The following is a 22138-nucleotide window of genomic DNA, read 5'->3' as shown; positions in this document are numbered from 1 at the left end:
TTACTTTTCCCCCAACTAACATCAGGTACCCATTAGAGCTGGGTGGACTCAGAGGCGCCCAAAGATCCCAAAATTAATAATCCCAGTTTTCAAAAGGATTCGAACCAGGACACCGGTTCGGAAGCCAAGTGCTTTACACGGCTCAGCCATCGCGCCTCCTTTTGCTTTTATAACAGTTCCCCCTTAAAATCTTGTCTAAAGGGCAGATGATGCAAAGGTCATCTGTTTCTGTGGCCAACAGTTAACGAGGGTGTCATGTGGCCAGGACCTGCACAATAATTGTTTTCAATGTTTGTAAGGTGAGATCATCCTTCATTGTTAGGCCTCTTGGCTTCTGGAAATAATTGCACATCATTTCCTACAAGAGACAGATGAGCTGCCCAAGGAAATGAGCATTTTTATAATGAAAATTGTATGTTTGATTTAGTATTTTTATTTGATATTACTAGCCATCTCAATTACCTGGATTTAAAACTGTTAGCCACACTAATAAACTTATCAGTTTCTAATTCTCAGCCTCAGTGCTGACAAGAAAGAGTTGTTTTTTTTCATAAACTAATATAACATTGTAGAAAAAAAGAAACGCAACAAAGACAAGTTGAATGCAAGAATGTAATTGAATGGAGCCTAAGTATTTACAAAGTTATGTACATAGTTGTTCTGTAGGTTAGGATGATGACGCTTTCAAACGTTTCCAGAACCTCTTGACATCATCGTGTCCAGACTTTGTGACTATTAAAACTCTCTTCTCTGGCATCTCCCAGACTAACACGCCAGTGTCCTGCGGATGAAATATATGTAACTTCTTAAAATTGAAGAAAAATGTTTTCATTCAAAACAAATATGCAATAAACTGGTTATTATTATTTATTTTCATAAATGTGCTCTGCATTTAAAAAATCTTGTAAAAAATTATGGCATTAACTTTAATTCTGAAGATAGAAAAAAATGGTGCAGTATTTTAAGTCACCATGAGAACCAGCTGTAGCCTACATGTTTTGCCAAACAGATGATTTTTAAAAGTGAAAGTCCGAAGCCGAAAATTGAGGCTAGTGAAAAACTATACAGAGAACTGACTGCAGTTTATGTCAAATATTGGATTAGTTATCTGAGCACTCCATCATAATAATGAAATCACAGAAGAAGAAGTAAAGTTACACAAAATAAATATCAACATGAAAATTTGTCTATATGCATCAGGTGTTTCTTGATGAAAATGAACTCCCCCCAAAGAATTCATAAGACTCCCAAAACCAAAAAAAAACAACATTGATACCTCTAAATTACACATCATTATTTTGATAGAATTCTGACAGAATTGGTCTGACCCAATACCAGACTGCAAAATCCTACATGCAACATTACCAGGAAATAGTCCTAACTAGGATGTCATGTAATCCGTAGGACTACCACCACGCAAGTGTTATTATTATGGGAAGTTGTGCATTGGAAAGCAATGTCAAGGGGGTCATCACAAGAGATATAGAGATACTCCCAATCAACATTCATGACTGGGAAATGCCTAACCTTAATCAAGGCATCCGGGCACAGAGCCAAGGCGCAAGGTAAAGAGGACAGCCATTAGCGAAAAAGAAAATAAAAAGCAGGCCAACTGCAACAGAAACATGCCTTTTATGTGGTCACATTTTCAAGGCAAAGATTGGACTTCATAAATCTTAACCCTTTGGACCCTCGCAGTTCCCTGCCCTTAGTTTCCTATTGTCCAAGGCTCCTGGGGAAAAATGACACTTTACACAAGCATGCTCAAAAACAAACTACTGGTATTAAAACTTTTAAATGAACTATTTTATTTTGAGAGAAATTTATTAGTATCCCTTCGATGAACCTGGTGCTGGTATAGATGTAGATCTAGTGTCTTCATTTACTGTAACTGTACCAATTTTGTCTAGATCTAGGTTATCATTGAGTCAATCTCCATTTCACTATCATTGTAACAGTTTTCTAGATCTAGTTTGTTTCTTAGAATCAATGAGGATATAGTTCCCTGCTTCATGCAAAGTTTATTTATTTGGATTAGACTATGAGTACCTGAAACAATAGAGTGTCTTTTCATTTTGTAAATCAATTTACCATTTAAAAATACAAGTCTCATGGGTGCGCTATTATTGTCATTTACTATAAGTCGAATAGTCCTACGTGGCACACACCGATAAATCGGGCTGGCGGGTTCAAAAGGTTAAGAGTTCATAGAAAATGAGATTGTGCTCATCTTCCATCAACAGGGAGCTATTATTATTATTATTGACTGAGACACCTGACATATAACAATAGAAAAAAAAGAGTCAAGGGAACAAGAGAGGGAAACACTCTTCTGTAGAATGATGGTCTATGTGAAAGAAAATAACATCAAACTTACATTGACCAATTGTTTTTACTAACTCCCTCCCTTCCAGCCTATGTAAACATAACACACAACATTTATTGATACAATACCAGTATAACCTTTATCTTGTTTTATGATTTAAAAAACATAACAACAATCACAAGACTTAAAGACTTACCTTAGCATAATTTCTAAGCAATTCAAAGTCTGCCTGTGACAGGAACTGGTTGTACATGACCCCATCATTGAATTTGAACCTGTGACGCTCCAGTTCCCAGAGTTTGATCTGATCCTTCACAGTGGATGGGATCACTGGGTTCTGGATACAAGAGAAACACAGTCAGCTTCAACTATACACAAAAATCAGTTCAAAGTAGCACTGGCAGCTTAAGATATAATTATGCTTTGCCGTCATTGGTTGACAGTAACAAGTTTTGAAGGGGATCTATGCTTATCAGCTTTTATGAAGCAATGAAACACTGCAAAGGATTCAAGTTCAAATGAGTAGGGAAGGGTAAACAAAAGTGTTATTTCCATGTTGTAATTTCCGTGTTAACAGGTGGGGTAACCATTAACAGGCAGGCGTCCTACCTTGTGATGTTAGTGGCCAGGGAATAGTAGAATGTGGTGGTTTTATTTATTATATAGACGTATTTATCAATGCCTTAAAAAATATAAATAAATGAATTAAATAATTGAATTTAAAAGATAGATCAATTTTAGCAATAATTAACACTTTAAGAATTAAAAAATAATAGAGATAAATTTTATTGATATCTTTCTTCATTATTAGACAAAGTAAGTTAACAACACATTAGCCAGTTGTTTTTTTTAGACCAAACTAAAAAAAAAAGCCAAACTGGTTCGTGGTGCTATCTTTACTAAAATGGTGACCCGCCAGTAACTACAGATATTACCAGAAAACGTCTGGTGTCAGAGACAAACATTGAAAATATAATCCAGCAGTTGAACACCAAAACTAAAACAGAGGGACAGATGACACTTTTCACATTCAGAAATAAGCATTTAAAGAGTTGAAAATGTGTATTACCCTTTTCAACATTTCTGGATGAGCATGGCTGTGAAGGAAGTGAATGATCTGAAAGAAATGTAACATTTAAAGCTGATCAATATTTGAATAAATGAATTTATTTTTAACATTTTTGGCAAACACATTTCAGTAAAACCTTTTTCATTAATAGTCATGTAAAAAATATGATCCTTTCAATTATATTACAGTTAACAATGGATAAGTTTACAATAAAATTTTTAAAAAATCCATTTATGAAAGCTTATTACAAAAATCTTCTTAAAAAGGTTAATTTAAACTATGTATAATCTGAAGAGTTGAATGAGCCAATTGTAAAGAGCTTGTCTAATATATTAAAACCTTTAAAATAAAAACAAGCTTTAAATGACACAATTTCCCAGGTAGGCCTTATACACTGCAGTATCTGCACTTTCGCTTTAATTAAAAATATTATGAAAAATTAACAAAATAGCTAAACATATCTGGTTTTTACTGGATATCATTGTAAACTTGACACGATGAGTTCCACTTCTAGGAAAGTTTAACAAAAAAAATACTGTACATCGTAACGCATCCTACAGCTTTGGGCCATACCATAAACAACACACTGCAATATTGGGTTAAAAGAAATGGTTGGACAAAAGTTGTCAGTCCTGTAAACTAGATTTGGCCAAAGGGAACAGTTCCCTGAATACCTGATCAGCTGTGATTCCTCTAGCCAGGGCTTCCCTTACACTTCCTCTAGATAAGTTGGCAGCCACCATGTTAGGAAATCTGTTGGCATTAGCGTTTGCAAATTTAGATTTTTGATAGAAAGCAGTTTTTAAACATGAATTTTCTTAATTGTTATTTGTAAACTCTTTTAAAATAGTCTTCATTTTATTTGATAGACACTGTCTGAATTAAATAACATAACTTTATATTGTCTTAATTAAATAACATGATGTTATATTGTCTGAATTAAATAACATAACTTTATATTGTTTGTGAAAAAGTGTTCGAGATGAACCATAGTCGTTCTACGACTGAAGGAGGCCACTGAAACAATAAACTTACAAAGTAATTCTTTATAGCATTCACTAAACTAATTGTACAAAACAAAACAAACTGTATTTTAAGTGAAATTTCAACCCAACTATTGGAGTTTAAAAACCAAGCCTATGACAAACTAGCATCTCATGTTTCTAAACTTAAACTGCAAAATGCAAACGAACGTGATCGTACCTGTACAACATTTCACAGAACAAGGCTAACAGCGCCACCTGTAAGGGAGAGTCTGTGTAGGCATAGACCCTGTAATTGGTCTCCACCACGATGAAACCTGGCCTATGTGTGTCGATTTTAGTTTTTGACAGGCCCGACACAATGTTGACAGCAAGCCTGGTAGGGTAGTAGCGGTGTGACTTGCGCTGAACAGAAACATAAAAATTATTCAAGAAGTTGGTTAGCAAAATCTCTTACAAAAAAACTAAAATTTAAAGGTTTTTCTTACTCTATATTGAATAAACATCATATGTAACATAACTGAAGCACTAAAATACAAAAGTTATTGAAAGAGGAAGATGAAGAAAATATAATATGAAATAATGATTGGTCATAAACTGTGAATCTTTAACTTTATGGAATCGCCTAGCAGATACACATGCACCAAGCTTACATGTAACTGCATGTATGAACTGCATGAATGAGGATAACTCAATAAGCTTGTTCATTATAGTATAGCATGAGAAAGTAAAGTTTATGACAGCAAGGTTTTGTTTGTTGATATATGCAGTCTTCTCTCTAGTCTTTGTAGCCAGCATATGCCCATTATTGAGAGAGGGCTCCTTTGATGAAAGCATTGGAGGAGCCTTAAATGCTTTCGACAGAGCACCAGGTTTCAGAGCCACACATACACTACAAATAACATGAATTTCTGCTGGAGGACAGTATAGAAGCACTAATTATCATTCAACATCTGCTCTGGGTGGGGACACTTATTCCACATGGGAGATGACTGCATGCCAAAGGAGATCTTCTTTGGCAAGATTAAAGGAGGAGTAACAGAGATGACCCCTGTAAGTGATATAAAGGTCAGCTCAGACACCATTTTGACATCAAATAGCTGGCAGCAGAAGGCCTCTGAAAGAGACAGTTGGAGAGTTCTCACAAAGGTGGTGGGACAAACATTTGGGACCCCAAGAAAAGCCATTGTTGAATACAGGTACAGAAGACAAAAAAAACAACTTAAGTAGACTGTTTACAAACAACGGCCTTGTCTGCACGAGATGCAGAATAATATACAGGTCACAAGTGGGTTTGCCAAGTCATGTGAATTACTGTACTCATTCTTAATCTTTAGAATCAAAGTCATTGCCATTTTTTAAAATCTAGTTTAATTGAAGAAGAATGATCCAATGTGTTACTCACTTTCCTCTGGTAAACAAGACCAAACTCTCGAAGATGTTGAAGAAACCTCAGTTGATTCTCACTCATTCCTTCAGTGCAATAGTCCTGAGGACAATATCAGCATTAAGGTATTGGTCAATAGTTTAGTTTACATTAAAATCTCAAACTTTAAAGAACAGCATATACAGAGATTGAGTATCTTAGAATCCAATACCTTGCCAAGTGTGGAGAAACTCAGTTGGAAGAGAAAAGTTAAACATTCAACCAGATCCATTCCACGTGTCTGAAAACAAAAACATTGAAGATGTTACAAGAAAAGGTCAAGGCCTAAAGAATCAGATAGCTTTATGAGCTTTTATATATCAAGTATGGAGTAGCAGTGGCTGAGCGGTAAAGCATTAGCTTCTGAACTGAGAGTCCCAGATTCTAATCCTGTTGAAGACCTTCAAGTCCACCCAGCTTAAACGGGTACCTGACATTAGTTGGGGAAAAGTAAAGGCGGTCAGTCTAACTGTGGGTCATAGAAACAGATGACCTATACATAATCTGCCCCATAGATCACAAGGTCTGAAAGGGAACTTTACTTACTAAAGAATAAGATAGTTTTATGAGCTTTAATATATTAACTATATAACAAAATTACACTAAACACATAAATGAACAGGTTAAAATGACTGGTACTCATAAATACACAAGAACATCCCAAGATCTTTTTTTTAAATCCTAGAATTCTTTAGAATTCAAACCCATGATCCAAAAGATATTAATATTCAATCATAAAACCCAATAAAAACACACAAACAAATATGAAAAAAAAAACACACTATAAATCAATTTATGAATATAAAATAAATAAATATGCACATGATTAAATTAATAGTGAAATGTTTCCATTACCTGAACTGTGTCCAAATACTGCAAAAGGAAGAACCAAACCTGTGCGGATGTATCAAGCAACAAAAACTGAAATCCTTCTGCAGTAATGGAGGGTTCCCCATCATCTCTAGATAAAAAGTATTAAGAAATCATTATAATCTAATGTTAACAGTGATAATCTAATGTTAACAATTTGAAATACCTAAAAACTTTTCAATCTCAAAATTAACTTTCACTTTTAAAGACATAGTAGCTCAAGTGATTTTCCCCAACTGTCATTGCCGTTGCATTTCTTGGAATATCATGAATATTAATTTCAACTCATTTTCGACTTGATTATTGAAGTAAATGGATATTTTTTATTTGACTCTGGAACCCAAACATGGGTTGGAATCTGGTTTAAAAGAATTTATTGAAAAAACAAGTGTGAAAAGATAAAGTTTGTTGATGATGACAGATTTTTCTAGCTTACTTACACTCTCATCAATCCACTGTACAACAAAACATCTGTAATATCTTTGTTGACTCCATCTGTTCCTTCATTAGATCCTACCATGAAGTGTAATACACACTGAAATAGACAGCACAATAATTGTATGAATAAAAACATTTTCCTTTTAAGTTACAAATCAACTTTAGAAATATAAATTAAATTGCTATCCATTAAAAAAAAATTGAGATTGGAGAAAAAATAAGAAAGTTTTGTCAAACTTTTTCACAAGGTTTACAAAAATATATCCAATAAGCTATTAACCCAATAGCTCCTATTGCTGTAGAGTGTGTCTTTTACCTGACAGTCCTAAAGCAGGATAATGCATTGGTACACTAGTAACAGTTTTTTAAGTTTTCCTATGCAAAGAGTTCATCATGTCTTGTTTAGTATAGGAACTACAGTGTGCTATTTTTTAAATTGTTTTTTAAAGAATTTGTCAAAGTAACAGGGCAGTAGTTTGTGTATAAGCCACCACAACGGAAAAATGAGTATTTTTAAAGTTTAAAGAAAACAATATTCTTGATTCATAGATTCTTCAAATGTATATATTTGTTAACATAATACAAATCAAATTAGTATATAACTGAAAGAGTTTCATTTATTTTAAAATTTAAGACACACATTGTTAAGTATGTACACATGACATGTTTTAAGGCCATATGTGAGAACATTGCTAGCTTAAAATGTAAACAAAAATATATTTTCTGAAGAATAAGACTTCCTACCTCCCACCTCTCCAAAGCATATTTGTCTAGGAAAGGAATGTCTTTAGTATATTTGTCTGGTGTGAGATCTTTGTTACCAATCCAAGGTGTTCCACTGATTTAGGAAAAATAAAAAATAAATTTAAGTACAAATAAAACCTTACTTAACAAAAAACAAACATTTGAGAAATATTAAATTTGTATTTAACATCAGACTGATCAATAAGTAATAGAGTCAAAGAGTCAAGCATTAAAATGGCCTATACTTTACTTAGTATCTCAAAGCAATATCATAATGAAATAATGAAAGATTGTTAAAGAATCAGAAGTAGTTCTCTAACTAATAAGAAAATCTATGAAAGTTTATTAGAATCATTTTAAAAGTATCGGGAGAAAGAGAGAAGGAAAAAGGATATGAAAAAAAAAGATTTTACATTATATGAAATTTCACTGACCTATGAACTCCAAAAAAAAAACATATACAAAGGGCCAATAACAACATCTGAAACCTATGAGTTGATGACCAAGGTGCTACATTATAAAAGGATATTATCAGGTACCGGTATTGATAATAAATTGGTATAATAAACTAAAAAAATTAGTACCCTCCAAGTAATGCAGTCATCAGGTTTGTTCTAAAGATATGGTTCAGAAGCCATCCAGGCATGCCCCCAGGAAGTGGCTTCTCATACCAAACACGAAGCTCCACTAACGCAGCAGCAGCTTCAAATTGTTCTCTGTGTAAAACAACAATACAACTTTTAATTATAACGAATCCATAGTAGATTAACAATTTGTTTAATTCTACAACTAATAATTTACATAAATAGATATTAAAAATTAAATTATATTTCTTTTGATCTTACTCTGCTGGAGCAGTGCTCCACTGCTGAACCACTGCCTGCGCTACTGCCTGATCCACAAACAGAAGTCTCATAACATAGTGACGAGCAAGTTCTGGTATATCTCTGAAATAAGCAATTTCACAATATCATTATGTTAGAGCAGAGACTAGTCAGAGTGTACCCAAATAGTCATAGAAATTAAATACTTAAGTCATATGTAACAATGGCCAATATGAACAGCATGTATGCTCTCCTGACACAAAGAAGATTACGCTGGCTGGGACATGTCACCCGCATGCCAGATGGTAGAATCCCGAAAGATATCTTATATGCTGAGCTTGTGGAAGGAGTCAGACCCAAGGGCCGCCCAAGACTAACATATAAAGATGTCTGCAAGCGAGACATGAGAGCCACAGGCATCAGCGAAAGTATGTGGGAAAACATCTAGCCAAAGACCGGAGTGCATGGAGACAGACTGTGCGCGCTGGGACAACCCTTGCTGAGAACAAAAGAATTGAATCAGCCTTAATCAAGAGAGAAAAAAAGAAAGCTGCCCTGTCTTTTAGCCCTAAATCAGAGGCATACACATGTATGAATTGTGGCAAAGTCTGCCGTTCTAGAATTGGCTTGATTGGCCACACCAGATTCTGCCCCATCTCAAGATTAAGCCAAAACCAGTGACTCATTTGGGCACATCCATTGCTTTTGAGACAAAAGGAGCCATATATATGTAACAAGGAGTGTACCAAGAACAAACATACAAAAAAAAACCACCTGTCAACTTAGTGTACAGGAATTTTCTGTTTCTTATATAATTTATAATCAAATTTTTAAGGTTGGTAAAACTTTGGTGAAAGAAAGTTTTAGGGGTCAATCTGGAGACTATACTGTACCTCTTAAAAGATGGACCTGGTTAAAATATCTTGGTGATGCATATTATTATTAGTAAAAATTGGAAACCTGGAATGAATAATTATATTATAATCTTTTATATATATATAATATTTAATTTGGGGCACTACAAATCTTTTTAAAACAGTACTACCCAGTAGAGAAATAAATCAAAGTAATTTACTATTATAATATTTAGATTCCTTTGGCTTTATGCTTGCTGTCAGTACAAAATTGAATCTCAAAATCTATAGATTATAGATCTATATCAGTATATCTATAATCTATCTAGAAACGGTGACAATGATACTGATTTGTGACAATGAATAACCCACACGGCTTCACTACCTACCCTACAGGGTCTACCCTCAGTTACCCTGCTGGTATTGGGTTCAACATTAGAGTTGACATCTAGATTCTAGAATTCTACACTAGGACTATAGGACTAGATTTACAGTCAGACTGTACTGTCGTACTACATTGACTTAGTTTAGTAATACACTTTGTATTGTTATTAATGATTAAACTCCACCTGGAACAAGACTAAAAACTTAAGATCTAGATTTAGACTCTAGACTACAGCGTAGATCTATAAATAGACTTTCACCCTAGAGATCTACAGACTACACTTTTCTTAATTTCTAAGCCTAAGCCAGCCCAGGGCACCAGGTCCAGAGTACCGGTCCAGAGCTTACCGAAAAACTGCTAAGCATGTTGCAGGGTGACAATAAAGCCGATCAAGAACTGTAGGAGGAAGACTTCGCAAATAAGAATGCAAGTCTTTGCATAATAGAGTTTTCATTCCAAAAGACATTTTAGCAAGTGTCTTAATTTAAACCGATCAATTTCCAATTGACAGACTAAATCTATTGAACATCATCAATAATATTCATATTATTTCATTCTTCTAATAAAATGTAGTTTACAGATAAACAGTTCTACCCAGTAGAGAAATAAATCCTATTAATGTACTATATTTAGATTTCATTTCGGCTCCTTTATCATAATTTTCGCTTTTTTTGTTGATAAAATATTATTTTCGCCTTTTTTCGATAGTTGAAATTTTAATACAAAAAAGATAAATATTTGTGATGTTAAATGTCTACAAAGGCGCTAGGAATTAACATGGGAGTAGTCAGGATTTTATTTTATGGAGGAGGGAGTTTTTTTTCACACACACACACACACGAAACCCATAGGCCTATTTTATGAATGTTATCTTATCTTATAAATTACAGATGTTCCTCGAACAATTATTGAACAATGAACGTTATTATCTTCTTTTTTGAAGTAACTATTTAAAAAATCAAACAAATCATTATGATTTATTTTTAAAAAATTATGTAAATCAAATACGAACATAAAACTTAAATGTTAAATGTTATTTAACCTTGGTTAGGCCAATATTAGAATATGCATCCTCTGTTTGTGACCCCTCAACTAAAAAAAAAAAAAAAACATTAAGAAACTGGAACAGATACAAAATAGAGCAGTGGGATTAATAACAAACGAATAACACATTTGACTAATGAAACACCTTTAATAAAATCACTAAATATAGAAATCCTTCAGGATAGAAGATTTATAAGTAAAGTAGCAATTATACATAAAACATTGAACCATAATCTTCAAATACAAAAAGTAATCCTAATAAAAATACTCAGAAAGACACAAAGATAAAGGCACATTCCTCATCCCATATGCCAGGACAAATTTGTACAAATGCTCTTTCTTCCCTAGTGCTATTAGAGCATGGAATGGGTTGCCTGAGCTAGCCATGAAAACCAATGACTTGGCAGAATTTAGGTCATTGGTTAATATGCATGACTAGATTGACCTAAGAACACGTGCAGGACGTAATCATCTTTTTTATTATAAAGAAACGTCTGTATTTTGAAAGATTAAATAAGACGTCTGTAATATAAAAGATAAGTTAATATTCGGGCAACCCGTCCCATATGCTTTAATGGCACTAGGGAAGTTTAAAGAAGAGAAATTGTTAAAAAGACGCTTTGGTTAAAATGACAAATGGTATGCATTAATTAGATATGTTAACTATAACATAGTCTATTTATTTCTTCCAATTTTGTGAAACTTAACAAAATACTTCACTGAAAGTCTTATTTAAGCTTTAATTACTATTTTCTGCATGTGTATTTTCATACGAAAAAAAAAAACCCCACTGAAAATGACACAGTTAAAGAATACGGATCAAGATATTATGTGTTTTAATCTTCATGTCTTTCAATTTTATCTTGTTGTTCCGTGTATGGAAAAATAAAACCCAACAACTTTAATCAGGGGCGGACTGGTTGTCAAAATCTTCCCCGGCATTTCTATACAATCCGGCCCACAAATAGTTAGCCATCTGATTGCTTTAGATAATTTGTTAGACTTTAAATTGTAAAAGATCTCTTAAAATAATTTACTGGCATTCATGCGACCCTTTCGGTGGCCCCTACCGGCCCAGTAGGGTCCGGCCCACCGGGCATTTGCCCGAATGCCCATATAGCCAGTCCGCCCCTGACTTTAATTGATTTTTGTACTCTCTGTAACTATAGAGCAGTTTTATTCGGCGCTTTATACTGTTTCAAAGTCGTCAATGAAATATTAAGTTATCTCTAGTGTTGTGTTAGTATAGTGTTTGAATTACTATGAAAGCTATGTACCCAATCACATATCTACACACCTGTTTTGCTAATGACCTTCACCTTCACCTGTCCAGAAGTCTGTTGAACCATTGGGCACCACACTTGTTCTGTCGACCGTCTTTCTCCATTCCTCTTTGTCTTTAGCCTTGACTACAAACTCTTTTGATGACACTCGAGTCCATTCTTTAATGTTGTCTTTCCATCGCTTTCTCTGTCTGCCTCTCCTTCGTTTTTTCCCCCCTGTTACTGTTCCTTGAAGGAAGGTCTTTACAAGGACCTAGTGATATGGTCACAAAGTTCTAGTTTACGTTTTTGAAGGTGGTCAGAAGGTCATCGTGAATCCTAATTGCAATTGTGATCCTTCACTCAAATTTCCTGATTTGCAATGCGGTCTTTGTAGGTAATATCTAGTATCCTTCTATAGTATCCCAGTTACATTGCTTGGAGTCTTCTATCTAAACATATAAGAATGTGTAGGCCTATATGGCCTAGGAAGCATCAGCTTGCTGTTTATGCCAAGGGGTTGGCCTTTGTCTTTCCAGACATTTTTGAGTTTCCTATGGAACGATATCGCCGAGGTATTTAAAACTACTGACACTTGTCAGCTTTTCACCTCGAATAGCCCTACTGATGCTCAGGGCCTTCACAAAAAAAGGGCCTCCTCAAAAGAGGCGTCAAAATTTAGACGGTTTATCTTTTTTTTTTTTTACTTTTTTTTTTTTTAACTTTTTTTTCCCGCATTTTTTAATCACCAATACTTTAAACGTTACGATAGACAAACATTGCCTCAGAAGCTTATCCATTTTTTTGTCACTTCAAAGTCTAAATTAATGCAGTTGGCTATAGTAGATTCTCAGGTATATAAATTCCTGCACCACCGTAAGGGTGTAATTTCCGATACTTATTATCGGTAAATGAAAACACATTATATCTGCAAGTGTGAAAACCTTTGTGTATTTTCATTAAAGTGTTTCAAAAGTGAGACATAGCTTACTCGTAAAGCTTACTAATATGTTTAACTGATAACTGCGCCAGATTTGATTAAAGTTAAATATACATATATCATGTCATGTATTGATACAGTTTTTAAAGAAAAATCAGATAGGGCTACATAATTCCTAGAAAATCAATTAGTATCTCTGGTGACTAATCGACTTAATGGCATACAATATTTTTTGTTTTCAATAATTTCCTAATATTGTCAGTCATTGTTATTTTTATCCAGTGTCTAAAGAAAAAAAAATTGTGTTGTAAATGGATAAAAAAAAACAACACAAAGCTTGTATGAAGTGTAATTGTATCAATTACTTAATGGATCAGTCTGCTATGTGATGTTATATTATGATTATCTTGATGGTTCTGTAAAGAACTAATCTCTCATTCAAGGAACTTACTCTTCCCTTTAAGTCTAACGGAATGTATTATGCGCAGGGCAACACTCCACTTGTATAATATAAAAATTTGCTTATTAAATATTGTTTTTAAAACATGTTCAACTTGTATACATACTAAATGCACTATTTCTCTTTAAAAAAATACAATTATTTAAAACATTAGCATGTATAACAGAAAATTATAAATTAAGTAATACAAAAAATAACACTATAATTTTAGAAAAGGCTGACACATATTTTAAAATTATACTCTTATTAATATAGTCTCCTCTTTTTCCATTAATAAAGAATAGTTGCTAGTTAAAATGCTTGCGCATGCCTAGATAGTTTAAAAATAAATCTTACGTTTTGCCATCGAAAAAGAAAAAAAAAGTAGGCCTAGCTGTTGCTCCAGAACTTTTCAAGATCCATGATTATATCGAATTTTTGTATATGTTCTAGTTTTTTTTGGTTCTAAACGGGACTGACTGACTTACGGACAGAGAGATCACACAAATTCAATACCGGCTAATTCCTGCTGTACCGCTAATAATAGTCTTACATTGAAAATTAGGGTCGCGGTGGCTGAGTGGTCTTATCTTATATAATATAGAAGTTACTTCAAAAAAGAAGATGATTACGTCCTACGCGTCATGCATTCAGTCATGCACATTTACCAATGACCTAAATTATTCCAAGTCACTGGTTTTCCTGGCTGACTCAGGCAACCCATTCCATGCTCTAATAGCACTAGGGAGGAAGGAGTAGGCTAATATTAGTGGTTAATTACTTGGCTTCCGAACCTGGGGTCCTGAGCTCGAATCTCGGTCAAGACTGGAATTTTGAATTTTTTAGGGTGCCTTTGAGTCTACACAAGTCTAATAGGAACATGACTTTAGGTTTAGTTGGGTAAAGTAAAGGTTGGTTTTTGTTTTGGCCACCCTCGTTAACCGATGGCTAAAGAAACAGATCATCTTAACATCATCTGCCCTATAGATTGTTACAAGGTCTGTAAAGAGAACTTTCTTTCTTTGTACCAAATATTAGCCTATTAAATGATAGTAATTTTATTGGTTTGTGAGAAGTGAAATGTGATAAATGCTTACAGTACAAGGACAATAACTGCGAAGTGATAAATCGCGCATACTATTGGAAACTCCATTTATTTCACCGACAACTCAAAACTTTACCTATCCCTTATTCTGTTGGACCGTTGGGGCACCACGAAAGAACTGTCAACCGTGTTTCTCCATTCCTCTCTGTCCTTTGATTGGATAGAATTTCATTCACTGACAGGCCTGTCCATTCTTTGATGCTGTCTTCGTCTTCTTCTTCCTGGTACTGTTCCCTGAAGGAAGGTCATCGCGAGCCATGAGACCCTAGTGTTGTGGCCATAGAGTCTGAGATTTCGTTGTTGTTTTTTTGACAATGGTTAGTGTCGTGTAGTTTAGACAAGTGTCTTTTGCTTTGTCCCAACTCTGTATGTTTTTTCCTCTACTCGTATTACTTGTACGGGGCGAGAGTGCCTTGTAGTTTTGTTTTGAATTGTTTTTGCTACGTCACTAAGTCCGGTGACTTTTATTGGTCATTTGTTGTCATGAGGCAGTTCACCCTCTGAATTTGGTTGAAACGGATGGTGTGTTAATTCGTAAAAGATTATTAGTCTGTACTAATTTCTTGGACTTATATTATTCAGTAGGATTTTTGGACTCCCTGTTTTAGGGATGCCAGTGTTGGAGTTGTAGATACTGAGCTTGATCCTATGCCAGTGTGGGCGTTGCTTGTCTTAGAAATATATATATACTACAGTCTTGAGTGTCATTGTCAGATTGGCGATCATCGACGGCGGAGAGTGTCAGGCCGTTACGCATCATTGGTATCAGTTGGGATCAGCCGATGTTGGCAGTATTGTGACGTCAGTTGGTAGCAGTAGCAAGGCGCTTATGTGAATGATTAATATCTATCTATCTATATTTTATATATATCTATTATCTATTCATCTTTTTTTTTTCATTCCAATTGTACATATACATATATCAGTATTCATTTTTTTTTGTTATTTAAACTATCCACATAGTTGATTACTCTATGTACGACTGTGTGTGAATGATGTTCTTGTCAGGTTGAACCCCGGGACCTTAATTGTGTACAGCTAGTTAACAACACAAATAATTCCTAAACCTGACAGTTAGCAGGTCAAAACTAGATCTTTTGACCCCCCCACCCTCAAAAATTATTTTAAAGGCATGAGGAAGAACTAGAGACCATAAGGTCTGAAAGGGGAACTTTTACTTTTTACTTTTTTATGAGGAAGAACTAATAAGGTCTGAAAGGGGAACTTTTACTTTTTACTTTTTTTATGAGGAAGAACTATAGACCACAAGGTCTGAAAGGGGAACTTTTACTTTTTTTATGAGGAAGAACTAGAGACCACAAGGTCTGAAAGGGGAACTTTTACTTTTTACTTTTCATGAGGAAGAACTAGAGACCACAAGGTCTGAAAGGGGAACTTTTACTTTTTACTTTTTCATGAGGAAGAACTAGAGACCACAAAGTCTGAAAGGGGAACTTTTACTTTTTTATGAGGAAGAACTAGAGACCATAAGGTCTGAAAGGGGAACTTTTACTTTTTCATGAGGAAGAACTAGAGACCATAAGGTCTGAAAGGGGAACTTTTACTTTTTTACTTTTTCATGAGGAAGAACTAGAGACCACAAGGTCTGAAAGGGGAACTTTTACTTTTTTACTTTTCATGAGGAAGAACTAGAGACCACAAGGTCTGAAAGGGGAACTTTTACTTTTTACTTTTTCATGAGGAAGAACTAGAGACCACAAGGTCTGAAAGGGGAACTTTTACTTTTTTTACTTTTTCATGAGGAAGAACTAGAGACCATAAGGTCTGAAAGGGGAACTTTTACTTTTTTACTTTTTCATGAGGAAGAACTAGAGACCACAAAGTCTGAAAGGGGAACTTTTACTTTTTCATGAGGAAGAACTAGAGACCACAAGGTCTGAAAGGGGAACTTTTACTTTTTCATGAGGAAGAACTAGAGACCACAAATTCTGAAAGGGGAACTTTTACTTTTTCATGAGGAAGAACTAGAGACCATAAGGTCTGAAAAGGGGAACTTTTAATTTTTTACTTTTTTATGAGGAAGAACAAAGAAGTAGTGAAGTGTACATTATTTTAATGACAGTAATAATAGTGCACGTAATGAAAGATAAAAGCATTCAACTTTAATTAAAAAGAATATAGATCATCACTCTGCATGTTTATGGCTCTAGGACAGGGCCAATGCTGCTAATGTTTCGTCCTGAATTGAGTACACCGCAATGGACATTCCACCTCCAGTTGTGGCCCACACAATGGACAACGGCGCCACTACTTCCAGGGCAGGTGCACGTATTGTAGATATACTGGTGATCGTATTTCCCCAGCCTGTGTGTCTGCTCCCACGAGCCAATGCTAATTTGTTTTGAATATCCGTGAGGGTGAGAGACTATGAAACAAAAGTGTTTCAAGTCTTTATCGTAGAATCTCATTTGCATATTTTTTATATTTTGTGATCATCCCTTCAAGATTATTGGCTAGCCGAGAGTCACATGTCAAACAGCACAGTTCACACAAGTCGTAATGCAAGTCTTTTCTATAAACTTGCACATCATTTAGAATTTCTTTTGGACTAATTGGTTGATCGAAAAACAACCTTAAGGTTGTGTAGCTTGCTGCGTTCTCGTCACAGATAACATGGGCTGCTGTAAGCACGTATAGCCTCCACCAATTTGGACTTGGTTGCTTTGAAGAACTACATTTTTTGCAAGGGCATGATCTACAAGTCTGCTTCTCAATCCCAACGATCATTCCACTTCCTGTCAAATAATCCAGATTTTCTTCTGTGAAGAGCTCATAAGAAACCTCGCTGTTTAGACAATGTATAGGTTTATTCGTTGTCACAGGGGCTCCTATTCTAACAGTCAGGTAAGCTGCAGATTTGATGTATTCATACAAATCAACATCTCTGTAATCTTCTGGTAGATTTTCTAAGCAAAAGGTATAAGCAGGTATAAACTGTGTGTGGCCAGGGTTTTTAGGACATTGCCTTTCATGTTTTTGTAAATCAATCTCACATTTTGTTGTCAGGTATTTGAGTCGCCCTAGAAAGATATACAGAATTTTATTGATAAAAATCATTCCCACGATTTATTTAAGGTCGCTTAAGGCTTCATAATTTAAATTTGATGAAATAAAAACCAAACATATTGTATTTTTATTAGAAAAAAAAAACACCACAGAAATATTATAATGAAAATAAGCATTGAATTAAAAATTGGGATGATATAGTTCAATTATTTTCGAATATACTCACCACTAGAAATATCATAATTAATTAACGGTAGATATAATTCTAATTAATATGAAAAATCTATTTTTTTTTCTTTTTTTTTTTCATACATTTAATTTACGAATTGGAAAAAAAAGTGATTTGTTAAAATATTTATTAAAAAGTAAAAAAAAAATCTTTTGCCAATAAGCTTATTTTGCTTTTGTTTAAAGTTTATTTCAAACATTTAAATCCATTATTAAAAAAACAAGTATTTCTGAAATTTTGATTACATGTCCCCAAAAAATGACATTTATTTATTTATATTCAGGTCACGCGAGATTATATATCATTATGGATTTGTTTGAAAAAAACGCAGAAGAAACTCACCTCTTTTGTTCATGGTCTGGTTACTAAAGTAAATTTAAACAGTTAATAACATAATGCAGAACTATAGCTATTTTATAACTGTACTGCAAAAAGTTGTCTATATAGTTTCTTTCCTATACTATGACTACATTTTCAACACAGAAAAAAATGGCAATATGCTTTAAACATAGACTATAATGTACGTTTTAGAACGTTTTACGGTCATTTTGAATTAAAATGCTCATATTTATAAATACTAACGCTTCAGCTATAATACACATTAGGTTAGTTTACCTTGAATTCTTTATGTATCCTGTAAAGGAATCATAGTTTACTGAATGACTTGCTGTTATCATAATGGTCCTTCTGGTACCTCGTTTCAGGCACTATTTCTTTTTGCAAAAGCAACATAACTAAGAGTAAAGAGAGAGAACTCCATTTGTTTCACTTCAAAATGACATGTCTTAAGAAGAGGAGATAACAACGCAAAGGGAAAGCTGGGCCAACCTTCGCAAGACTTAGACCAAGAGTTTTGGGAAAACCGAAAGTTCAATACAATGATAACAATGGAGGTCTACAAGGTAGGCCTATGTGTTTTGAGCACGCTATTGTACTACTTACGCTAAGCCTGAAAAAAAAAAAAAACTACATTTGTTTCATTTGCGCTGCCTCCAGAGTATCTTGAAAATCAAATGATAAAAAAAAAAGTGTGTAACACTGAGATACTTGCTCGAACGGGTCTTCCTCAGACAACGCCGTTTGCGCTGGCTTTATTCCGCCGGATGGAGGACAATTGCTTTAATTAGCGTCCAGGATAATAGTAATGAGGGTTTTTTTTTATTCCTGAGTGCAGTATTTCACATGGCCAAAAAAACCGTTTGAGATCAACTTATCCCCCCCCCCCCCGATGCAAACAAAGTTGTTGTCCGCCGGGGGTCTATTTAAGTTTTCTTTGTCTGCGCTTGTCTTCGGCAAGGGCTCTTTTTTTGGATCTCCACTGCATGTCCAGAGACGCTCGTGAGAAAATATTCAATGTATAATTCAACTAATTAATTGTACGAACTATTCCCAAAATCTATTTTCATACACTTCCGGGAGTGGTGTCCGTTGGTCGAGTAAAGGGGAATGGAGTTAACTAATTCTGCAACTCTCCCCATCTGTCAGTATGTTAATTAGTTACGATATTATTGGTCTCTTATGATATTATTGGTCTCTTATGATATATCTCAAACACGAGCAGAGAACTCTTTTGTTTCTGAGGGCATTAAAATTTGTTTGCATATCAATGACTTTTAATTGAGTTGAGTATGCCAAAAACGATCGATTCAGTTAGAAGCAGCCATCTAGTAGCAATACTAGCTACAGCTGTAGACCATAATTAATTTTATATATTGGAATTTTTAGGTTATAACGGGATGTGTGGCTAAGTGGCAAAGACAGCTTGGCTACCTATCAAGGGGGCTTGAGTTCGAATACCAAATCAAGATGAGTTGTGTTTCCTGAGCGCCTAAAGGCTTCATGGAAGCCTTCTCCCAAATACACCCTTCCCGAACTAGTCAATAAAAGAGATTGAACTATAGTACACGGCGGATGAACATTGCGCTATACAAAATAAAAGAGATTGAACTGTAATACACGGTGAATGAACATTGCGCTATACAAAATAAAAGAGATTGAACTATAGTACACGGCGGATGAACATTGCGCTATACAAAATAAAAGAGATTGAACTGTAGTACACGGCGGATCAACATTGCGCTATACAAAAGCAGTTTTAAAAAATAATAAAAATAAGCATTAAGACATGACCATAGACATCAATAAATATAGACTGGAAAAAGGAAGTAGCTTCATGTAACTTGAAAACATGTAAATCTATTGTATTCGGATTTCCGAATAACGAAAAGTTGCTTGATCTTCATTCTCAGAGATTAAACAAAACTATTGTAATACTTATATAGGTTATGGCTGAAATAGATGAGATGAATACTTAACTTTTATACTGCTCATAAATGCTGTATAATAAAGTAGGCCTACACAAAATTGCAAGTCACAAATTATCGTTTCATAAAACTCTTTAATCGGCCAGTCTATATTTATTTATGTCTATGGACATGACATAACAAAATAAAATTAGATTTTTTAAATTACATTTTCGTTTAAAATTCACTCTAAGAAATCGGATGTGATAAATTTGGAATGCTTACCCCTCTAAGCCCGTGTTTGGGATTAAGGCTGACTCTTGTTACTTGTGCAGTGAAAGCAATACTGTCTAGGACATACATTATTCTTGAAACTGAGGAAATGTAATATTTAGGTACCGTTGAAGAGAAACAACATTTATTTTAGTTCCTTTATCAATGAAAGCAAACAGAATCAACAACGCCATCAAATGATGAACTATTTAATATACAACAAACTATGAAACTACCTTCTACAGTACTTCTACGATTTGTCTCTAAACTCCAGCCTCTGGTTACCATAACAATCTCTTATATTATTATTATCTTTTACATTTTTTTCCGAATTGTTTCAAAAGAATATATATAAATTAAATACATGAATTGAATATATATACACCACGAGCTGATTATATACAGTAGGCCCACATGATCTCCTTGATCTATTGTTCGTCTAACAATTAATATAGCTATTAATATCGGTAACGTTATAACCAATTTTGTACATGCATCTTTTATTTTCTGTAATTTATTTACGCCTTCTCTCTCCCTTTATCTTTTATACAGATACGTAAAATCTATATTTATCAAATACCACTGATTGATCACAAGATCTCATCAACTGCCGTACGTGTCTGCATGAAATTTTGCGTGGTCGAGAGGCCAAGTGCGCTTGAACGTGGCTTGGCTTGGCTACCTAGAATAGGCTCTAGGTTCGACACCAGACTCGGGCAGAGTTGTGTTTACTGAGCGAATAAAGGCAGCACGGAAAACCAACTCCTAGATACCCCCTTCCCCCCACTGGTCCACAAATGAGATTGGACCAAAAGCGCTCTGAGCATGCTATAAGCATGAAAGTAGCGCTATATAAAAAAAACAACCAACTATAAGCTATATTCCTTTTACCTCCTAGATGCTCACTAAGAACGGTTTTTGACAGAATCGCAACCTTGGGCCGTTATTCGTGAAAAACCGCAAGCTTTCTATCAAACCTTTATATTATATTTTCGGTATTTCCCCAAAAGACCGCAGTCTCCATATCAAGTCTTTTAAAAATATCACCGTAGAAAGGTTTAATATAGTACAATTTGTACTGATCAGTAGATAGATTGTGTTTTGATGTACGCGAAGTATTACGTGTGAGTTCGTGGCCACAGATCAAAACAACACTCCATAATAAAATAAATCAGCAGGTGTATGTAGAAATATAACTGTTTAATACAGACGTCTAGTCTCAGTCACTATAATAAACGATGTTACCTCTATGAAAGCCCAGCCTCAACTGTCCGTCTGTCTTTATCTAATCTACAGCCTCGCTTTCAATTAATGTCGTCATAATTGCGCGTTCACTAGCAGTCATCTCAATTTCGTCTCTACACACGAACATAGGACTTCCTGTATATTATTTCTTTTCTCTTAAATGAACTTTTTAAACTTGCTTTACATCATTTCCACTTCCACTAAATAATAATAACAAAACCAATCCTGATAGCATTAATAAAAGAGATCTAGAGTCTTTTTTTTTTTTCGAGAGACAGGAAAAGAGAGAGAGAGAAAGAGAGAGTGAGAGAGAGAGAGAGAGAGAGAGAGAGAGAGAGAGAGAGTGCAAGGTATAAATTTATCTTTATAATTTAGTCAGTGGAGCTACTTCATTCCTTATCTTATCTTATTG

At 34.6% G+C, this 22138-nt stretch overlaps 2 protein-coding genes across 6 annotated transcripts; both read right to left on the bottom strand.

Moving 5' to 3' along the window:
- Positions 1–595: 595 nt before the first annotated feature.
- Positions 596–14143, bottom strand: LOC106072025 (general transcription factor IIH subunit 4-like). 2 transcript variants are annotated; one of them, XM_013232275.2, is made up of 13 exons: positions 14093–14143; positions 8702–8803; positions 8441–8572; positions 7857–7950; positions 7115–7209; positions 6660–6765; positions 5977–6045; positions 5784–5867; positions 4599–4783; positions 4070–4148; positions 3396–3443; positions 2523–2663; positions 596–781 (listed from the first exon to the last, which is right to left on the bottom strand). In XM_013232275.2, exons 2-13 carry the CDS (start codon positions 8770–8772, stop codon positions 668–670), a joined length of 1218 nt encoding a protein of 405 aa, XP_013087729.1. In that variant the 5' UTR covers positions 8773–8803; positions 14093–14143; the 3' UTR covers positions 596–667. The 2 variants fall into 2 exon arrangements, with proteins under 2 accessions (XP_013087729.1, XP_013087728.1); XM_013232274.2 differs by lacking the exon at positions 14093–14143 and adding an exon at positions 10267–10521.
- Positions 14144–16766: 2623 nt separating this feature from the next.
- LOC106072024 (uncharacterized) lies at positions 16767–21845 on the bottom strand. 4 transcript variants are annotated; one of them, XM_013232268.2, is made up of 5 exons: positions 21727–21845; positions 20494–20582; positions 18581–18699; positions 18308–18330; positions 16767–17750 (listed from the first exon to the last, which is right to left on the bottom strand). In XM_013232268.2, the coding sequence occupies exons 3-5, from the start codon at positions 18640–18642 to the stop codon at positions 17122–17124; spliced, it is 714 nt and encodes a 237-aa protein (XP_013087722.2). In that variant the 5' UTR covers positions 18643–18699; positions 20494–20582; positions 21727–21845; the 3' UTR covers positions 16767–17121. The 4 variants fall into 4 exon arrangements, 3 of the variants coding, with proteins under 3 accessions (XP_013087722.2, XP_013087725.2, XP_055898303.1); XM_013232271.2 differs by lacking the exon at positions 21727–21845 and adding an exon at positions 21373–21702; XM_056042328.1 differs by lacking the exon at positions 21727–21845 and adding an exon at positions 20718–20970.
- Between the last annotated feature and the right edge of the window lie 293 nt (positions 21846–22138).

The sequence above is a fragment of the Biomphalaria glabrata genome, chromosome 9 (genome assembly GCF_947242115.1).
Source record: "Biomphalaria glabrata chromosome 9, xgBioGlab47.1, whole genome shotgun sequence".
NCBI classification, from domain to species: Eukaryota; Metazoa; Mollusca; class Gastropoda; family Planorbidae; genus Biomphalaria; species Biomphalaria glabrata.
The sequence above is the reverse complement of the archived record's forward strand: the minus strand, read 5'-3'. Positions and strand labels throughout refer to the sequence as shown.

Bases quoted from the DNA above. Each gene is read 5' to 3' on its own strand.
- LOC106072025 (XM_013232274.2), bottom strand. From the start codon at position 10,385: ATGTCTTTTGGAATGAAAACTCTATTATGCAAAGACTTGCATTCTTAT. The intron at 5,868-5,976 runs GTATTGGATTCT...TATTGTCCTCAG, and splicing joins GTTTCTCCACACTTGGCAAG to GACTATTGCACTGAAGGAAT. The intron at 782-2,522 runs GTAAGTCTTTAA...TTTCATCCGCAG, and splicing joins TGCTTAGAAATTATGCTAAG to GACACTGGCGTGTTAGTCTG.
- LOC106072024 (XM_013232268.2), bottom strand. From the start codon at position 18,642: ATGATAACAGCAAGTCATTCAGTAAACTATGATTCCTTTACAGGATAC. The intron at 18,331-18,580 runs GTAAACTAACCT...AATTTACTTTAG, and splicing joins GGATACATAAAGAATTCAAG to TAACCAGACCATGAACAAAA. The intron at 17,751-18,307 runs GTGAGTTTCTTC...ATATCTTTCTAG, and splicing joins CCAGACCATGAACAAAAGAG to GGCGACTCAAATACCTGACA.